Below are 19,508 nucleotides of genomic sequence, written 5' to 3' on the forward strand. Positions count from 1 at the left end.
TGTGAGTAATCACTGTATCAAAACGATTTGTCATTGCCATCTATTAACTAAAGTAACCTACTTTCTAGGCCCCAAGGGAGAGCCAGGGCTTCCTGGGCAGTCAGGACCAGCAGGACCTCCAGGACAAAAAGGTGCCATCGGAGAGATGGGGCTTCCAGGTTAGTTACTAAAAGGCATTGATCCGGTCAGTATGTTTCATCTCTGCAAAGCAGAGGCAGATTTGCATGTGTAATGTGTATACGAATGTAAATATATGTAAAGTAGCATGCATATACTTATGTGAAGAGTACAGAAAGAATATATGGTATACGGCTTGGCATAGAAAATTCAGACTTGTATAATAAAATATTTAACTAAGTACATTCATTTTAAAGTACTACAGATACAAAGCTGGAAGGGCGTATTTCTATTGTAGCTTTCATGTGTAGTTCATCTGAGACCACAAATCTGTCTAAGAATCTTATTACAATTTTTATTGGGCCTGGTCTCTCATTTTTCAGATTCCACCCAACAAAACAGTTTAGAAATGAAAAGGGCTCTGTGGACTAGTCCATCAGAGGGAAAATAAGATGGGTTATTTGTTCAAAAGAAAATAGATACAGTAATTCAGTTACTTTGGAAGAAGTGTTGGGACAACACCACCAATATTTTGGGGGTTATAGTAGTAATTGGTTGCTATTTACTATCAAGGGCCTCTTGGTTTTGTCAGTTTAAAATATACACACACAGGCAATATTTATATCCTTGTGCATTCTGTAAAATTCCTCCCCCTTGTATGAGAAGTATGCTGAAGCCCTGAGAGATTTTAGCTGTTTGTTTGTTTGTTTTTGTTTGTTTTTGATTAAAAAAATAAGTCTCATCAGTCATTCAACTCTTCATTAGTCCTTCCTGGTCAGTTTACAGTTTGACTGACTGCTCTGAAGCTGCTGCAAAACCATTATCTTTTTTGATATTTTGGACAGGTGTCCCAGGTATCAAAGGCTCTCAAGGCATAGCAGGACGTCCTGGCCAGCCTGGCCCACCAGGATTTCCAGGATTAAAGGGGGAGAAAGGCAACCCAGGTCTTTCAGATATTGGAATCCCTGGCCCTAAGGTATATTTCAAAATCCTTCCCTAGAAGGTGCTGTGGGTGAATGATATTTCTGTGTTAAAGGGCGTTAATTTTTTTTATGTGAAGAGAAAGACACACTGGGATTCAGTGTTTTTAAGATTAAAATAAAGATTCATTTTAAAGGAAAAAACCTTTTTTTGAAAATCTGCATACAACTCACTTCCCCTGCAGCCAACAGTAGCACTGGCTTTCCTCATAAAAGTCTTTGTTTATCAAGAATTGTTTAACAGAGGGCTATCTACCAAGAGAAACATCTGTGATGTCCATTTCCATTGGTAGAGAGTAATATTTTAAAGCAACTAGAACAGCTGGAGAAACCCCTATCCATGTTGTTATTTGCATTTGGCAGAAAGTTGCATATGAGACTATCCTAAATTATGGCTCACTTAAGATTCCTTATAGGTTGTCATTATGTTATAATTGGTGACATAATGACAACCTATAGGGGGTAGTAGAATGAACTGCTCCATTCCAATCTCAAGCAGCCACAATTAATTCTTGAAAAATGGTGACTACAATATGCAGAGGTGCCATTTAGAGATACATCCACAGGGAAGAGGCAACTAAAAGGTCACAGGTGCTGCTGCCAAAAACTAAAGCTTGAAAAAAGATACTGGTGCCCAGATTTTCAAACATTCGCTACATAAGTGATCGGACTTTATAAAAAAGTAAGCTCCTAGCAGCTGTCACTGGAGCCTTATGACAATCTGTTTAGCAAAAGCAATACTTAGATAAAATATCACACACTTCTGAATTTTTCTTCCTTCTACAATATCCAAGATAACTGCATGGCAACAGAATCTTGGCTTCTTAAAAGATTCTGTTGCTTCTTTTCCACCTGATGCCATAATCCTGTTTGACCTCACGGTTGTTGCTGTGAAAATGATTTTGATGTTTTAGGGAATTATAGAGTGACAAGGTGGGTGAGGTAATATCGTTTATTGGACCAACTTTTCCATTGGTGAGAGAGACAACCTTTTGAGCTTACACAGAGCTCTTCCTCAGGTCTGGGAAATGTTTGGGGAATTATGGTACTTGGGCAAGGAATCAGAACAAGAAGCAGAAGTAAAATAACGAGTAGGCATAGAACTAATAGAAATATCTCATTGACTTAGCAAGGTATCTGATTGGAATGTTAAAACTAAGGGGGGCCAAATTTATTTTTGGTGTAACGATTCGTAACCAGGATAAACGTGGCCAGAGATCTCCTACCTGGACTTGTCTTGTTGCCAATGATCCCATAAATGTTTATTTGTAACTTAGAATGAAACTTAGTTCATCTCTTACTTTGAAAAGCATGAGTTGGTGGTATTCCACTCCTTAAACCTGTGCTTATACCATAGGAGCAGGTTTGAACGGTTTCTAGCTCCAATTTGAGGAATATAAAGTGTTTGCTTAAAATATATTGGTAGCTCAATAACACCTACTAGGAAGATTTGACACTTTATTTATGACTGAGACTTTCAGAGCCACTTGTGGGATTTGAATGCCCAATTCCCATTTTCATGACATCTAGCAAAGCCTAATGGCTGAACAGAAATCTGAAGTTAGTGGAGAGCACTGGAACGCAATGGGGTGTACAGGTGTGAATCTATTTGTATAAATAATGTGACAATCTCAACCTTTACTATTGGTGATGATGCGCGAGTCAGAAAGAAAACAGTGTTTTACTTTCAGAGTTGAGGTTCCAGGGCTGACAAGTTAGAAAAATACTCTGTGCTTGTAAATTGAACAGGTTTTACATGGCATTATTGAGATGCAATACACCTGGGCTCCCACCATGCCATTTTTACAGTGGTATGTTTAAAATTGCTAAAAAAAAAAAATCTCTCCATGTAGAGCTAAAAGAAAATAACCTCTCCAACTTTTCACAATGCCAAAGAACAATCTTTGGGGAAAGGCTCTGGGGAACACTATACAAACAAATTGTAGCGGCCACCATTAAAATCTTTACAATTGCCATTTTCAAGTAATAAACGTTACCAAGTTCCAGCACTAAGCATTGGTTAACATCAAGTTAGGCAAAAAGAAAAACTGTGAAGATTTTAATGACATTCATTGGTGTCTGATGTCAAGAACAGGAACATACAAAAAGAATTAAATGAAATGAAAATGAATGGATCTCATTTTTGCCTAATATTTTCCAGGGTGACACTGGTTTCCCTGGATACCCAGGTAACCCTGGCAGCAAAGGTACACCTGGAAATCCTGGTTTGGCTGGATTACCAGGTAATCCAGGTGCAAAAGGAGAAGCAGGCCTTCCTGGATTCCCAGGTAATTTTACTTGGAATTTTTATTGGAATTTCCTGTCTTTCGCTCATGCGCTCATGTTTTGGCTTCCGTCTCCAGGTAACTTGAATGGTGGCAGGCTGTAATTGCTCGGGGTTCTTACTGTGGAGCCAGTTCATGTAATGCTTCCGGAATCATCACTGCAAAGGGATAGAGATACATCATTTTAAACTTCCTTCTAAAATCAATGTCAATTCATTTGCAGTGAGGGGACCAGAACACATGAACATTTGTGAAAGCCAATACTACAACTGGGGTTATCTGCAATGGTCAGATTACTAACTCCTCTGACCCACAAAATATCTGAGTTTGGCCATACTTTTTCCCTTGTGGATTGCTACAACAAAGCCCTTGTGGATCTTGGCTTTTATTATAACTTACTACAAAATCTTGGCTTCTCTAAAGAATTAATTGTAAAGAGGAGATTTTTTCAGTGTATACAAACATGAATTCATTAGGTTTGGCAATCTTATCTAGAGACTTTTTAACAGTCAGTGTAATTCAGGCTAGGGCTACACTACAGAGCTTACAGCGGCTTACAGCAACGATGCAGCTGCGCTGCTAATGCTGATGCTCTAAGCTGACGGGAGAGAGCTCTCCTGTCGACTTAATTACTCCAGCCCCGACGAGTGGCAGTAGCGATGTCAGCGGGAGAAGCTCTCCCACTGGCATAGCGCTGTCCACACCAGCACTTAGGTCGGCATAATGTATCTCACTCAGAGGGGTGGCTTATTCACACCCCTGCGCTATATAGCTTATATCGACCCAAGTTGTTGTCTGTAGACAGCCCCAGTGCTCTCAAGTCCGAATTTAGTGATATCTAAACTAAGGGACCAAACATGATAGGTGGTAAGTGTCCTTAACTCACATCAGCTTAATGCTATGGAGGTGAGACCCATGCCCCATTAAGATCTTTTTCTGGAAAGGAGGTAGGGAGTGGGGAATGATGGGTTAGCTGCTGTCCATCATGCTTTCACTGTGTTGCTAACTAAATATGCTGTTGCTGTTTACTAGGTTATATCCATTTTAGAGACGATACTGTCTGACTTAAGTTAGAGATGCTATTGGCCTTCAGCATTAAGTAATTAAGAAGGTGGGATTCTGAAGGATGGCAGGAAAAAAACACCTTTAGGCAACCATGTTTTATGTTGATGAACTTCCTCTTCTTTAAAGTCCTACTGCCCCTTTAAATGAATGGTTGCAAATCTATGGTATTAACAGTTGCAGCATGTATTGTACAGTATCTTGATACTTTCTTGACACTCTTTACTTGGTCTGACTTGTACCTTATCCAGTGCTTACCAGTACCTGATAAAACACTGCAGTGTCTTGTTTGATTATTTGATTTGATTATTTCACAGGGACACCAGGAGTTCTAGGACCAAAAGGTATTGATGGACCCCCAGGTAATCCTGGTCTCCCTGGATCACCTGGGCCACCAGGTAGGCATGAATCGTACAACAAAGTCAAGCTTGCAGAACCTCAGTTATCTTTGTATTATTTAAGCTTGGCTTATGATGTTCACCAGAAAGTTCTATGACCTATAGTAGATATCTGACTCCCAAACTGTGACTTGAAGGATTAAACAGGAAAGAGTGATTTGAAATAGCTTCAAAGCTTTAGTTGAAAGTGAAAGCTATGAAATGCTGTTTGAAAAATCCAAATTCCCTTTCAGAAAAATGTAGGCTGGCATTATGGGTTCTTTATGTTTCTTCATAATAATTTCTGACATGGAGTCCCATCTTGGATGGCAAAATTCTCATTGATTACAGAGGGCATATGACCAGATCCACTAATGGCAAGTGCAGATTTACCATGGTGGAATTAGACCTGGCAAAAGGAGTACTGTGATTACAAGTGCTACACTATGCATCGAATTATTGGGTTAAAACTGTAAATTGTCATGGGAGTTTTGCCTGCAGGATTTGGTCCCATGAACCTTTTTAAAATTTGAAATAGCTTCTTTTTTCATATCTTGACAACTATATTGTGTGATGTGTATCTATTCTCATTCTCTCACACACATGTGTACGTACAATGCCCTGAAACCAAATTACAATAATTCCATTATACTTGAACCTTCTGTTAGCAACCCTGACTACTTGTGTCACTGACAAAGTTATCTCATTACCTTTTGAAACTAGTATCTGTTTCTGTATCTGTCGGCTTTCTTTATATTAAGCATTGTAATAGCTTATCCTGTGTTTGCAGAAGCAAGAACCTAATTTCACCTATGCAAGGAAGCATTAGATGGATTTTAATCGCCATTAAACTGCTTAAAGATTACAGTTCTGTGACCTTTTTCTGTGAGTGCAGAAAGCAGAGAAGGAAAGAGTTTTTTGGTTTTGATTTTAAATGGTCTCATTCACACGGACTTGATATTACTTGGTCATTCCTTCAGTTTTAGTTTTGTGGCAGGTGTGCTGTTGCTCTAATATGTTGCTCTATTTTTTTTAGGTGGTGATGGCCGTCCTGGCCCCCCAGGTCTTCCAGGGGAGAAAGGGCAACCAGGTCGGGATGGTATTCCTGGACCAGCTGGACAGAAGGGTGAACCAGGTTAGGTTCCTTACTTTTTATTTTCTGCTTCTAACTCTGTGTTCTGATTTCTGCTCTGTCCTCTTCCAAAACCATCCATGCTACCTCGGAATAGCCTCTGTGATTCCCAGTTCTTGAGGATGCACACAAAGGAGGGCATCAAGCCTCCAGTGAGATACAGGGCAGGAACTCTCTTCACTCTTAGACATTTGGCCCTCTAAGGCTTTTGCAGTTGAGCACAATCCCTTCCCCTCTAATTCCATTCCAGCTGCCATTGCTTCCACTACCTCTTGGGATGGGCTGCACCCATCCTGCCAGTTCACTTTATTTGGCCCACCAACCAGGGATGCAGCCATGGGTGGGTTCACCTAGGTCCACCCAAATCTGAGTGTGAGAGGAGGTGGCTCTGCCAGCACCTGGAGTGATGGAAGGGGTGAGAACCTTGGTCAGCACGGAGCAGAGGATGGTGAAAGGGAGTGAGAGGCGGTTCTTCCTACCGCCTGGAGGAGAGGAGGCAGTTCGTCTGCACCTGCTGCAATGCAGGCAGAAGGTGGCCGCTCTGGTTACTATGGACTCACTCCAGGATGGCCCTGGTGGACAGCTGCTGGGGTTGCTGAATGGGGGTAGCGTGTCCCCAGTGGCAGGGTAGTGTTGGCGGGCACGAGCTCATCCTCCTTCCCAGAAATCATGTAGCTGAACATGGGTGGGCAGGTGTATGTGGTGCGGCATGGTAACATCGTTGTGGGACTCATTGCTCTGGTGCCCGTTCTCCCAGGGCAGCTTGCAGGCTGCTGCTGTGACAGCAAGGGCCTCTTGTTCCTCAGCCATGAAGGCTTCCTCTTCCACTATATCCTGGAGCCTTTAAAAAAAAAAAAAGAATGACCCACCAAAGCATTTTAGTGGGTTGTGGGGCCCTCTACTACCTTAAAAATGTCCATCCTTGCTCTAGAACCTTCGGTACTCCCTTAAAAATAGCGACTATCACACAACTACAAATGCAAATTTACCAAAACCCATAATGTGAAAGACCATCTTGAGGATGGAAAGAAACATGCCATGTAAGCAGCATATCACCTTGGAGGAGATCCCTTATCTCTGAGGGGAGATGTGGAAGCGAGCGAGAACCCTGTTAGAACCCGCCCCCTTAAGGAAACTGAATTACCAGTAAGGGATTCTAACTTCTTATCCTCACCCTAGGCGTCCTGCTTCTGGAGATCTGAGCACTCCACATTTGTAAAAAGATTAATCTGTTTCTTTTCAGGTCAACCAGGTTTTGGGCGCCCAGGACCTCCTGGACTCCCAGGATTATCAGGCAAAGTGTCATTGTTCTTTTTTTAATAAGGATGTTTGTAAAATGTATCTACACACAAAAGGGGGGAAAGGTGGTAGACGTTTAGCTGATATCGTTATGCTGTACCAAATTAACAATGTAGCAGTAACCTTTTATCTCCTATACTACAGTAGGACCTCTCTAATTTGCATCAGTAACTGAGAGACCCATGGCTCACTATTGAACTTAGTGAATTAACAATTAAGCAAAAAAGACAAGATGGTTAAATCGACTGCATCATGCACTGTACTTTGTTGATTTACTCCTAACAAATATGGCTTAGTTATAAGGTATGACAATGGGTAAAATTTGCAGAAGCACCTAAGTGACTTTCAAAAGTCACTTGCAAATTTTCAGAAGTGACTTAGACACTTAGGAGTCTAATTTCCTTTGACTTTCAGGTGACTAAGACTCCTAAATCACTTGGCCACTTTTGAAAATTGTATCCAGTATGTCTTAATGCTCTGTGCTATATTATATGAAATGAATAAAGTCTTAATACTGGAGGATCTCACCACAGCAATGTCATGTCCATTAAACCTTTGCTCAGAAGTGGGGTTGTGAGACCCTTATGAGTTTGAGCATCAATGGATTTGAAGAGTAGCAAAGTGAGATTTAGCAAGATCCTCTTGCATGCCCCAAGTTATACAACTTCTTGTCCTGCAAGAATTCTCAGCTCTTTAGAGTGTCTGAGTCTGATTGTCCTCTCACACCAGTTTTACACTGGTGTAATGCCATTGGTGCCAGTGAGGTGTGTTCAGATTTACACCTTTATAAGCAAGAATTGAATCAAGTCCTAGTACTTCAACTGAAGTTTGGATATTTTACATATAACTAATCTGTTGGTTTAACAGGGCAAAAGGGCGAGATGGGATTACCTGGCCCTCCAGGAGCCCCTGGACTTACAGGTTTGAAGGGTGAACCAGGTTTCCAGGGATTCCCCGGTCTACAAGGTCAACAAGGTCCACCAGGCCTGCCTGGGCCACCTATGGAAGGTCCTAAAGGTAGTCCTGGTCCACAAGGTGTACCGGGGAGACCAGGTAGGAATGCGGTTCATAACAGTCCATCTCTGTCAATAATTCTTTATTTTGCTGGCAGGTTATCAGCCTTGAGAACTTCTGAATTTCAGACCAATTCTTTTGATATAGTGTGTGGCTGACAGCTGTGTTTCCATGGTATAACCTTTAAATATTTCTTGGTAACCAAAAGGCTGTCTTCCCAAAAGCAACAATATTAAGAAGGATACTAAAAACAAATAAAAATCTTGATTTCTGCTAGTCTCTTTTTTGAAAGACCCTGCTCATACCTGGCAGCAAAATACAATGCATTGATAAACGTGAGATTCTCAGCATGTTGTCACAGCAATCATCTAGAGAGCACCAAATCAACTTTTGCAGCATCTGCCAAATATGCCTTTGTGGTATTGTCACATGATCAATGAATTTCATCGTGCACAAAAATAAAAGTAATAAACTCCATCGTTCTAGGACCCATGAAAATCAAATTCATATTAGCATCACAGCATGATCAAATTGGATAGTGGTTTCTTCATCTCAACATCATGTATGCACATCATTGTTCCATCGTGTCACACGTTCCAGTGGATTCAGTGCAACACAATGCAGTCTTCATCTTTCCATTCCATGTTTGCATCTTGTTCCTGCATCTACTAATTCTGGAAATGATGAATTCCATCCTGGGTTAACATCCCTGAGCAGATCTCTGGTGTACTGAGAAATTAGATTAATTTATGTGTTTATATATTTCACGGAAAATTAATCAATATTAAGATGCCACTTTTGAGCGATTAAGGACTGTGTCAGTGAATATTCTGTCTTTCACCTCTCAAGGCCTTGTCTTATAGTTGTTACTTGGACTTGAAATTAATTAGCAGCTAATACTATAAATTGCCACCCAATGCGCTTGACATTCATTTTCAAGAGAAGCAGCTCATTGAAGTGAAGTTGTTTGCTTGCTTACAAATAGAAAACACTTTTTTTTTAAACTGAAACTTCGCACGTATTCTGAATTTGGGATTTTTCATGGGTGAAAGCTCTGGGTGAGGAAGGTTAAACATTGAGCTAGTGCATTTACAAAATAACTGCTATCCGTATATTGGCAATTTAGGGGGCGGGGGGGAGTTGTAGGGTTTTTTTCAATATAAATTTTCTAAGGTCTTTAGGATTGGGAGCTTGGAGCCAAATTAACCTCTGGTGCAGGTAGATGCAACTCCAAGTAAGGGCTGTGACAAGCTAGACCTTTGAGATCTTCAGATGAAAAGTGGTATCCAAGCGCAAAGTATTATGATGATGAAACATTCCATAGGGCAGCTGATTGCTGTTCTATAATGATCAGAGCCTTTACTTAAAATAATTTCTCATATGAAAAGTTACCCCACAAAATCTAAACTGTATGAGGTAAAACATTAAATTCTGAACAATTTGTGATCCCATATTTCACTTGTAGCATAGCTATATTTCTGCTGGTCTCTGATCCTGTTTACATGTTTCATATAAACCCTGCAATTATTAACCTAAATTAGTTGACAAGGTAGAAGACAAGAATATTATTTTGTGCACATTTTAGGTGATCAGTTGGAAAACACCAGTGAAGTTCTACTCAGGCATGTTTTCTCTCTTTCATCTCCATTTTTGTTGCATGGAGTGTATAAAGCGAAATGTTTGTCTTGCTCATTTGTGCATGGACTAATGTGGATAAACCAAACTATTACTGCAGTTCTATTACAATCAGCACTTTGTAGAACAAAAGGACTATAGCCCATTGTTGAAATGCTGCTTTCATAACATTTCAACCTCAGGCAGTTAATCATAAAAGCAGCTCTGCTGCTGACAAATTATCCCACTTCTAAGGAAATAATAAATAAAAATGTGAATCAGCTGCATCCATTGCTTGTTAACTTCTGGGTGTATTTTCAGACTAGTTAAAGTGACCAAATTCAAACCCGGTATTATTCCATTCTGCTGAGTTACATCTGGAATGAGTTTGGCATGATGATAATAGTAAGGGTTTATTAATAGCTAATACAGTAAAGCAGATTCCTAAGAGAATGAAACACTATTTTTAACTCTGTTTTATTATTGACCATGAACAATAATAGTTTGGTGTTTGCATACTGTATGTAAAGCAATATTGAGCTAAATCTAAATTGAAAGGTTTAGTTTAATACATTGACATTTCTAACAGTTTTGATGTTTTTCCCCCTGTTGTAATGATGACCTTGGTGAACTTTGATCCCTACTCCCAGGTCCTTCAGGTTAGCCCCTTAACTCCAAAATAGTAATTTTGCATGAAGTTGAATGTGTATACTTTAAAAAACCATTTGTTGATGTATAAATGTAGAGAACTAAAGTCAGGTATACCAAGTCATTCTTCATACGTACCTTTGATGTGTAGTAGTACAGGAGAATCAAATGCAGGCTTTCAGACTCCACTATGCCCATCATTTGGGGACTGATCCAGGGAAGTGCTGAGCATCCTTTGTTCCCTAACTACAGACGAGTTAAGACCATGTGGCACCCAACTAGTGGCTTTCAGAAGCCTGCAGGATTGCGCCCCTGACTGGGAAATATATTTTGTAATATTTCTTCCCAGTCCAACTGAAAGGGGAAAAGTAAGATTTCTCCCACCCTCCCCTTTTAAAAACTGGTATGCTGCAGTGTTCTCATCCCTTGCCTGGAGATCCATGGTTTGCAGGTCAGTTAGATGACAACATTCATTTCTGTAAAACCTGCAGTTGTTGATTATGGACAGTCAGGAGTGAGGGCACCGTATAAGGAACACAGTCTGGATTAGCCTTCATAATCTATTATGTTGTTTCTTTGGAAAAGTTGACAAGCATATGTTTTGTATAATCTTAAATGTAGATTTTGAGAGCCAAGAATTCCTTATTTTTTACATTCTGTGTCCTGCAAATTTAACATGGCTATCTTGATTGTTGTTTTGAGTCTTAGAGAAGGAAAACACTAAATGAAATAAAAGAAAAGTGAGGCAATGGGTGCCTCTGCTGTGATACTTATTCTCTGTAAAATATTTGTTGTTCACCAAACCAGTTGGGGTCTGAGGAGACCTATAGGCTTTTTATTTAACAAGCAGCAGGAGGAAGGAAAGTAGATGTGTATGCCAGTGCATATAGAGGAAAGTGAAAGAAGACTTTTCCAAGGGCAGGCTGGGCAGAAAGATGATTATCCATTCATGCTGTTACGCAGTTCTAGTTATTATGAATAGCTCGCTTAGGGCTTGTCTACACATGAAAGCTTTGCCAGTTATACTGATATGGTTAAACTGGTATAACTCCCTGTGTGGGCCCTCTTATTTTAGAATTAGAATGGCATTTTTTAAGCTTAAATGCCTTCCAAAGTGACATAAACTACCCCAAAAAGGCCCTCTTGTTTGAGAATACAAGTGCCTACCCAGTGACTATACCAGTATAACTATAGCACTTCAAATTCACGTTAGCTTATGCCAGTATAATTTTCCCATGTAGACAAGCCCTTATTTTCATAACCTTATTTCATCTCCATAAAGTTAGTAGAACACAGAGAGGCTTCCATTGCCATTTACTAGTCTAACTAAATTGGAGCACAAAGCTATCTCCTCTATAAGGCTGCAGAAGATGTTTCATAAGTGCTTAGCCATTTTTTCAGATTTATTTAAATCATAGTATACTGTGCATGTAGCATTAGCCAGATGTTGTAAAGTCCCAGTGTCTGTCTTTAGAATGAAAATGACTTGGCATACCTATGTAATTACAATTTTATTCAATGAAGTCTTGAAAGTTTTGCTCTGATGACTTTTAGGAAACAAAGTGCTGTGATCAAAGTTCAATAATGAATCCAATTTAGTTTTAACTGTGTACACTAAGTGCTGCTAGAGACTTAATGTACCAACCTATGTCCACATCTCACTCTAGATCTTAAAGTATAAAAAGAATGTGGTCTCCTCTTTTTATCTAATTGTGGTTTTGTCTGCATCACAAAACCGTCACACAGTGTGGCTTCAATAGCAGTCATGCTTCAGGAGAGGCCCCGCATCTTGGGTAAGCAGAGGGGCTGCAGTTCATGACGGAGGGCCTCCTGAGCTAGCCCCGCTCCATGCTTTGTCTAATACTCTCACCAAATTCAGCACAGACTCTCAGCTAGTCATGCATCGTATTTGGAAATCACAGCAAAACTTACATACATTTTATAAGAAATTAACATTAGCAACAAGATGCTATTTTTAACCATTATAAAGCTAGTATTAATAAAGTGTCAAAAGTGTAGAAAAATAGAGCATTGAGATAAACCTGACATGTTTACTGTGGTTTTTAGCTGAACGTTGCATGAAATATATATTTAAATCATTTCACTGATATGAAAATGGGTGAGGGGTGATGGATCCAGATTGTCTTAATTCTGGAGGATGTCAGGGAGACGGTCACTAAAGACTTGCCTGCACTGAACAGAAGAACCCTTAAATTGGCTTTCCAAGTGTGTTGCAGAATAAAAAAATCTCCCTAAGAAATTAAAACAGACCAATTAGCATTTTGTGGCATTTTTTTTATCAAGAACAATGCCAACAAGAGAACAGTTCTAAGGATAGATGTACATGTCATGCTATGTATTTTCCTCCAGATTACATTTCTAGCACCTGACCAGTGCACATTTAACAAATTTTCTTTTGTTCTATTTTTTTGTATTGCTCACTAGTATTCTGCTCTTCAACTTCCTTTCACAAATGGTGACATTCGCATCTGTGCAGTGGGACTTAAGTGGTGATTGCATCGTCTGCTAACCCTCTGCACAGAGATGAATTTCAGCCAAAAAGAAGGTGCAAACTTCTGAATCTATTCATTAAATTGGATATTCACCAGACTCCAGGCCACGCAGAGACTGAGTGTTGTCAGTGAAATGGTTACTTAGGACAACCCTCATTTGTATAGGACTAACTGGCAGCAGACCTCACTTGTAACGTTAAAGCAAAAACATGCTCTTCAGTAAAGCTTAAGTTTCTGATTTAATGAAGAGTGTCATGTTGGCCTTAGTAGCCTAATCACCAGAATAAGTTGTATGTGAAAATGTCTATATTTGCCCACTCATGTATGGTTTTTTGCATGCATGTTGATTATGTTGTAAATACAAAATATACTGGTGAAACGGGTTATTGTTTAGTGCATATACTATCATCCGTACTATTTCTAACTAGTAATCTTGTTTTGTACTGTGTGATGTCTGATCCTTCTAACATCGATCATTGGGCTTTGGTGAACTCTGATCCTTCCAGGTCCTCCAGGTTAGATTCTTAACTTGGTCAATTTATTTTACTGCATTGCATTTGTCATACGGAAAATTGATGTTTCTCTGTAATTCAAAGATTGTTTTTAAGTGCTGTGGGTACCCTGTAGATGGTACCTGTTGACAGTTAGCATACCTGAGACGGTAACCTGTAATTAGTTCTCATGTGTGCAGTACCAGATTCAGTTTCTCTTCAGAATAAGCTTGTATGGTGGCATGTGTCTGTAGCTGTCAACTGCATGACTTGTTTGATATGTGGCACTAAATTGCAACTGAATTTTAAAAAGAAATGGTGAGGGTTTTATCTTCAGAACTGCATGCAGAAATCTCACTCATCAAATCCATTCTCTGTACATGGCCTCTTTGAGGACTTTAAAGAGAGACTTTAAATTGTTAACGGTTTCAGAAGAATTGAAAAGCCAGTACACTTATAAAATCATATTACATGGGTAGAATTAAGGAGGAGAAAGTCATGAATTCTCCAGCAAAGAGAAGACTCTATTTGTTAGACCCCTTCATCTCCACATATAAAGGTATAAATGGATATGTGACTTAAATCATAGCAGCACTTTCCATTTTACTTGCCATGCAGTTTGTGTCACATCTGAGTAACGATGACCTTGTATTTATCACTGTGGAACAAAGGTGAAATGATCCGATCTGATCTGATCAGGTGTTTTGTTTTCAATATACTATGAGTTGTTTTTATGAACTTACATGAAAATGTCAACAACAGGGTATTTCACCCTCTGTCTACATAAAGGAAAGGGTAATGCAATCCCCAGGGTCGTGTTTAGGTTCTCCCTACTGCTCAGTGGAGAAATTTGTTGAGTGCACATTTAAGAAAAAACTAATCCTGAATGTTAGAGAAAATAATTGAAACAAATGTCCAACCTCCATTGGGGTTTATATATTGAAATCAGCCTAATTATTGGAGAGGAGACTAATCAACTGAAAGGGCATTCACCCCTGAGCTTTGGTTGGGGAAGGCTCTGCTCTTACCCCTACGCCTGTCTCCTCTGCCTCTTCGAGGTGGAACAGCCTCTAAGAGATGCAGGATTTAGTGGCATTTTTTACCTTCCCCAGTCAGGAGCAGCACTTTGGGGAGGGGGCACACCGGTCCTGCTTCCCTCAATGGAAACGTCAAACTCTGTCTGCAGTAGGTGGCAGCATTTTACGCTTCTGTGTGTGTCACTCTGTGACACTGGCTTTCACAATGGAGTTGGTCAATCAAGAAAACACTCAAGAAGGGGAAAACGCTATGCATTCCCATTAGATTGGCCCTAGCCATGCACTTTGCATTGGGTGGGGGGGAAGCCGAGCTAAAATATAGATATTTTAATGTAGAGACCACAGTCCTTATATGCAAATCCATACAGAATGCACAGGAGTCATGGGCAGGCTGACTCATACTGATCCATGAACATCTGTTATGTAATATCAAGGTCTGCCAGGGCCAGAAGGTCCACGGGGTCCCCCTGGAAATGGAGGATTTAAAGGAGAAAAAGGAAACCCAGGTCAGTCAGGCCAGCCTGGCCTCCCTGGTCTAAAAGGAGATCAAGGACAACCTGGACGCCAGGTATGATAAGGAGTGATGCGTATTTCTAGCTGGGAGTGTTTTATTTTTAAAAAGAGTAAAATATGGAGCCTTCTAGTTGGAAGATGCATTTTATAATGAACCTAAAGCCAGACTGTAGTTTCTAACACTCTGGAACAGATCCTGGCTTCTAGTGGGCAGAGGAGGTGTAGAGGATGTTGGGATCACCGCTAACCGTCTTCCCTCCCCCACACAGGTGGCTGGGCAGGATTTCTCCATAGTGTCCAAGTGAGAGCAACAGTAGCTAATGCGTCATCCTTGCTCTGTTGCCCCTTGCCAGTGAGGGATGATGGCAAATCTCCCAGTCAGAGAGAGAGAGAGAGAGAGTGTGTGTGTGTGTGTGTGTTATATACCACTGTAGGCCACCCACTGGTCCTGTTCACAGATGTAATAATAAATGAGCCCTATTGCATGCTCTCCTTTTTTTGCTGTGGATTTATACATTCATGGTGCTGTTTCCTGGCTCTCTAAGTGTAGCAAGAAAGCTTGGAAATCCTATAGATTCTTGTTTGTCCCCAGTCCACCTTTTTTCTCTCCTGAGACTCAATGAGAGGATTAAATAATTGTGAAGCTACTTTGTTTAGGGTGATCCTGGTCGTCCCGGCCTGAATGGAATGAAAGGTGATCCTGGGGTTCCAGGTGTTCCAGGATTTCCAGGTATTTAAAAATCATTTCAAACAAAGCCTTTAGAACTCAGTAATGTCCAACTAGTAGAGGAGAGGAGCCCGCTTTGAGCACTCATGCTGTAGATTTTTTCAGGAAGCACATGCTTTCCCTGTGTAACTGTATTGGTTTGGTGTTTCAGGTATGAAGGGTCCCATTGGCCCTCCAGGAGCAATTGGTTTTAAAGGTGATCAAGGCCCATCAGGTTCACCAGGTATGAATCATGGTTGATGCTACCCTTGTCTTCAGGGAGGTAGAATTGGACCCAAAGGCATGGAACCAAGTCCATTCCTGGTGTAACTCACTCAGGTTGGGCAGAGATACCCCAGCAATGGAATTTGTCCTTGTTGTGCTATGATATGAACAGCAATTTAAACACCATTATAAAAATAACAAACACCATTCATTGTTTTTAAAACTTTCCTTCCACTTTCCTAGTCAGGGAAAAGCCACTTAGATATCTGATGTAGACCCATTCCTCTTCATTCAGTGGGAAGAAGCTGCTCAGGAGGGGGTAGCTGATGATTTCCCGTTCCAACACTTCCTCCGCTGAGTTTTTTCTATGTGGTTGTTTCGTGTTGACTCAAGGGTACCATGGAGAAAAGGACTTCAGCACAGTTTAACACCAGTAATAAAGCTGACTTTACTCTGTGTTTCCTTGGATATATGGAACAGCCCCTATAAGAGTCAGTCTATCCTTTTTGCAAGGATGCAACTAAGAGCAAATTTTGACTTGAACCTCTAGTTGCACTGTTTATTCCATTGATCAGATCTCTTGGCTGATGTCATCTTAAAGAATTATAGGGCTGATGAACTAATCAAACTTCCCTGTGTGTCTTTTGGAGTCACCTCCATCTTGGATTGTCTGTCTCTCTAATACAAACTTTCTTTATCCTAGGTCCACCAGGCTTACCTGGCCCTGCTGGACAAACCATTGTAGTAAAAGGTGACCCGGGTCCTCCAGGTCCACCAGGCCAGCCTGGATTGAAAGGGCCACCTGGATTGTCAGGCCCACCAGGATTGCCAGGTATGATCACTGTGGACTGCAGGCTTTACTGCTTATGTTTATAGGAAGTGACTAGTTAACAGGATGCAGTAGACCATTTGTTCTAGGATGCAGTAGACAGTTTCCTCCAGAGGGTTCCTGGGTTTATTTGCTGAGACTTAGGTGTGCTTGTAAGAGTGTAACTTTCATTGCTCCATTTATTTTTCTAGGTCCAATAGGCCTTCCTGGGGATCCTGGGCGAGATGGACTTCCTGGATTTGATGGTCCAGGAGGACGCAAAGGCGAGAGAGGACTTCCCGGCCAACCAGGTATAATAAGTACCCTAGTTCTGGTGAGGAGAAAGGGGGTTGGTATGTAAAAAAATAAAAATAAAATTTTTTTTTTTAAATCGCATCTTAAGAATGCAGACAAATGTCAGGACTTGTATTCTGTTGCAATTCACATGCAACAATGTTACATTTTTGGAATAGGGTGTCCCAGCTATCCTGCTGTTAGATAGTCCAATATGGTGTTTTTGCTGGCATATGCTGTAGGCTTGTAAAAGTCATTAGTCTTAAAACCGCCCAGTGGCAGACTCAGTACCAGTATTGTTGCCGGATCCATTCCCTGGATGTTGTTTTATTTCACTTTGTTTTGAGTTCAATAGAACACTCTTCACAGCCTGTGACACATGGTGTATAATTAGGACAGTAACAAACAAAGAGGAGTAGAAGCTGGGAAAATAAAGTGTTATGTTTTTGCATTGAAACAATGAATCAGAAAAACTGTTCTCATGGGGAAAGAATTCCATCAAATCAGGTCTGTGTGGAGCAAAGGCACTGAACAGGGGGAGGGGAAAAGTTTAACTAGACACCAGCTAAAATCTATTAAAGCACCAGGACCCAAAGTCCCATTAACTTTCAGTGAGATTTGGACTCTTAAGTGTTTGTCACTTTTGAAAATTTTACCCATCAACTAGAAATAGAAGGCAAGTGGGGAGTAAGTGGGAATCAAATTATGCAAATAAGATGGTGCTCCAAAGTAGCATGCCTTGAATGCTAGAGTCAGAACCGTCAGGGCTGAATCTTCATCTGGAGGAGGCGGAGGTTCTAGATTGTAACTTGTACCAAGTTTTCTAAAAAGCCAGGAGACAAACAAAATGATGGGAAGGAATATGCATAATGAAGTTAAATATCAGTGCTGGTGAGAAAAGGTCAAAATTTCAACAACAAAAAGAGGCAAAAAATTCCACAAAATATTCTTTGGAATTGTTTGCCCTGTTTTTTTGACCAGCTCTGTGAAATATTCTGTTAGCATAGTTTGAAAACATGCAAGAAGAGAATGTCCTTAAGAACCAGGAAGAAAAAAGTTCCAACATTCTAGAAATTGAGTCTTAAAACTTAGCTAATTAAGAGCAATGACAAAGAGGGGACCCTGAAGTTCCCAGGCACGTTTTTTATGCTCTGCTCTAAGGTTGTTATGGCATATTTTATCTTCCATTCTTAGAGCCTGTTCCAGAGCCCATTGCAGTCTTTCCATTTATTTCAGTGGATTTTGGATCTCCTCGAAGAGAGGGAGTGTGTTCTAGCATAAGACCCTTAGCTCAGCTCTGCCATTGACTTGCTTTGTGACCTGAAAGCAAGTCAGGTAGGGCTAACTTGCTACGCTGCACATACAGTTGTGTGGGTTTGGAATGGCTTACCTACCCTGTTCATAGCTAACTACAGTACTCTATGGCCCCCACTTACTGTAGTTTCTGAGCACTTCTCAATCACTAAGGCATTTATCCTCAGAACACACCTGTGAGATATGGCAATACTATTATTTTATAGCTGGGGAACAGTCACTGAGGGACTTAAATGACTTGCCTAAGACCACACCGGAAGCCTGTGAAAGTACCCTGGAGCAGGGTATTGCACAAAGGTCTCCCAAATTGCAGACTAGCACCCTAACCACTGGACCAACCTTCCTCCTTGTTGGAGCCATTGAGTACCTAAGAAACATTGCACAGGCTGATTAGACAATCGGTTTTGCTTGCTGTCATGTGCAGTTTAGAACATTGGGCTCTTCTGGGTTAATTTTCAGACATGCTGAGCAATTCTAGAGCCAACCGAGGTCAATGGGAGTTTGGGAGGTGTGGCTGCTTCCATATCTCTGAAAATCAGGTCCTTCATTTCTACAGGTCTGCACTTATTTACCTTTTGAAAACCGGGGAGAATATTCACCTGATTCGTAGGAGCGTTTGGGCTTCATGAATGTGTTCAAAGTGTGCTGTGTTCCTTGGATGAAATGTTCTCGTGTAGTTAACAGATATGTGAACAAATGTCTGTGTTGTGCTTCTCCTGTGTACACAGGCTTTCAAGGTACACAGGGACCCCCTGGTCCTGATGGCTTGCAAGGCCCACCAGGTCCTCCTGGAACAGCTTCTGTTGCTCATGGATTCCTTATAACTCGACACAGCCAGACTACAGACACACCACTGTGCCCACAAGGAACAATAAGGATATACGATGGATTTTCTCTTCTGTACGTGCAGGGAAATGAGAGAGCCCATGGCCAGGACTTAGGTGAGATGCATCGTATGCAATATTGATGCGCGCTTTTACAGGGGAAGGAAGCTTCAGCTTCTTCTCACAATTCTCTGATTCCTTGAAATCCCTGAGAATCCTACAGCTCAGGAGGTCATTCAGATAGAGGTAGGGACT

General features: G+C 40.8%; 1 protein-coding gene across 5 annotated transcripts in view; it reads left to right on the forward strand.

Annotated features, from left to right (window-relative positions):
- The window catches only part of COL4A5 (collagen type IV alpha 5 chain), a 135,105-nt gene that overhangs the window by 106,042 nt on the left and 9,555 nt on the right, over positions 1-19,508 (forward strand). For 2 of the 5 annotated variants that reach the window (XM_026653061.2, XM_026653062.2), the window contains 15 exons: positions 69-158; positions 963-1,093; positions 3,259-3,385; positions 4,762-4,842; positions 5,858-5,956; positions 7,197-7,247; positions 8,120-8,305; positions 10,531-10,539; positions 13,548-13,556; positions 15,004-15,137; positions 15,740-15,812; positions 15,961-16,032; positions 16,717-16,845; positions 17,034-17,132; positions 19,158-19,370. In XM_026653061.2, coding sequence (XP_026508846.1) covers positions 69-158; positions 963-1,093; positions 3,259-3,385; positions 4,762-4,842; positions 5,858-5,956; positions 7,197-7,247; positions 8,120-8,305; positions 10,531-10,539; positions 13,548-13,556; positions 15,004-15,137; positions 15,740-15,812; positions 15,961-16,032; positions 16,717-16,845; positions 17,034-17,132; positions 19,158-19,370 — 1,503 coding nt within the window. The remainder of the gene's footprint in view (positions 1-68; positions 159-962; positions 1,094-3,258; positions 3,386-4,761; positions 4,843-5,857; positions 5,957-7,196; positions 7,248-8,119; positions 8,306-10,530; positions 10,540-13,547; positions 13,557-15,003; positions 15,138-15,739; positions 15,813-15,960; positions 16,033-16,716; positions 16,846-17,033; positions 17,133-19,157; positions 19,371-19,508) is intronic. The other 3 variants (XM_029911864.1, XM_026653064.2, XM_029911863.1) reach the window with 2 other exon arrangements.

Source organism: Terrapene carolina, unplaced genomic scaffold, assembly GCF_002925995.2.
Source record: "Terrapene carolina triunguis isolate 2854851 unplaced genomic scaffold, T_m_triunguis-2.0 Scaffold131, whole genome shotgun sequence".
In the NCBI taxonomy this organism is placed as follows: Eukaryota; Metazoa; Chordata; order Testudines; family Emydidae; genus Terrapene; species Terrapene triunguis.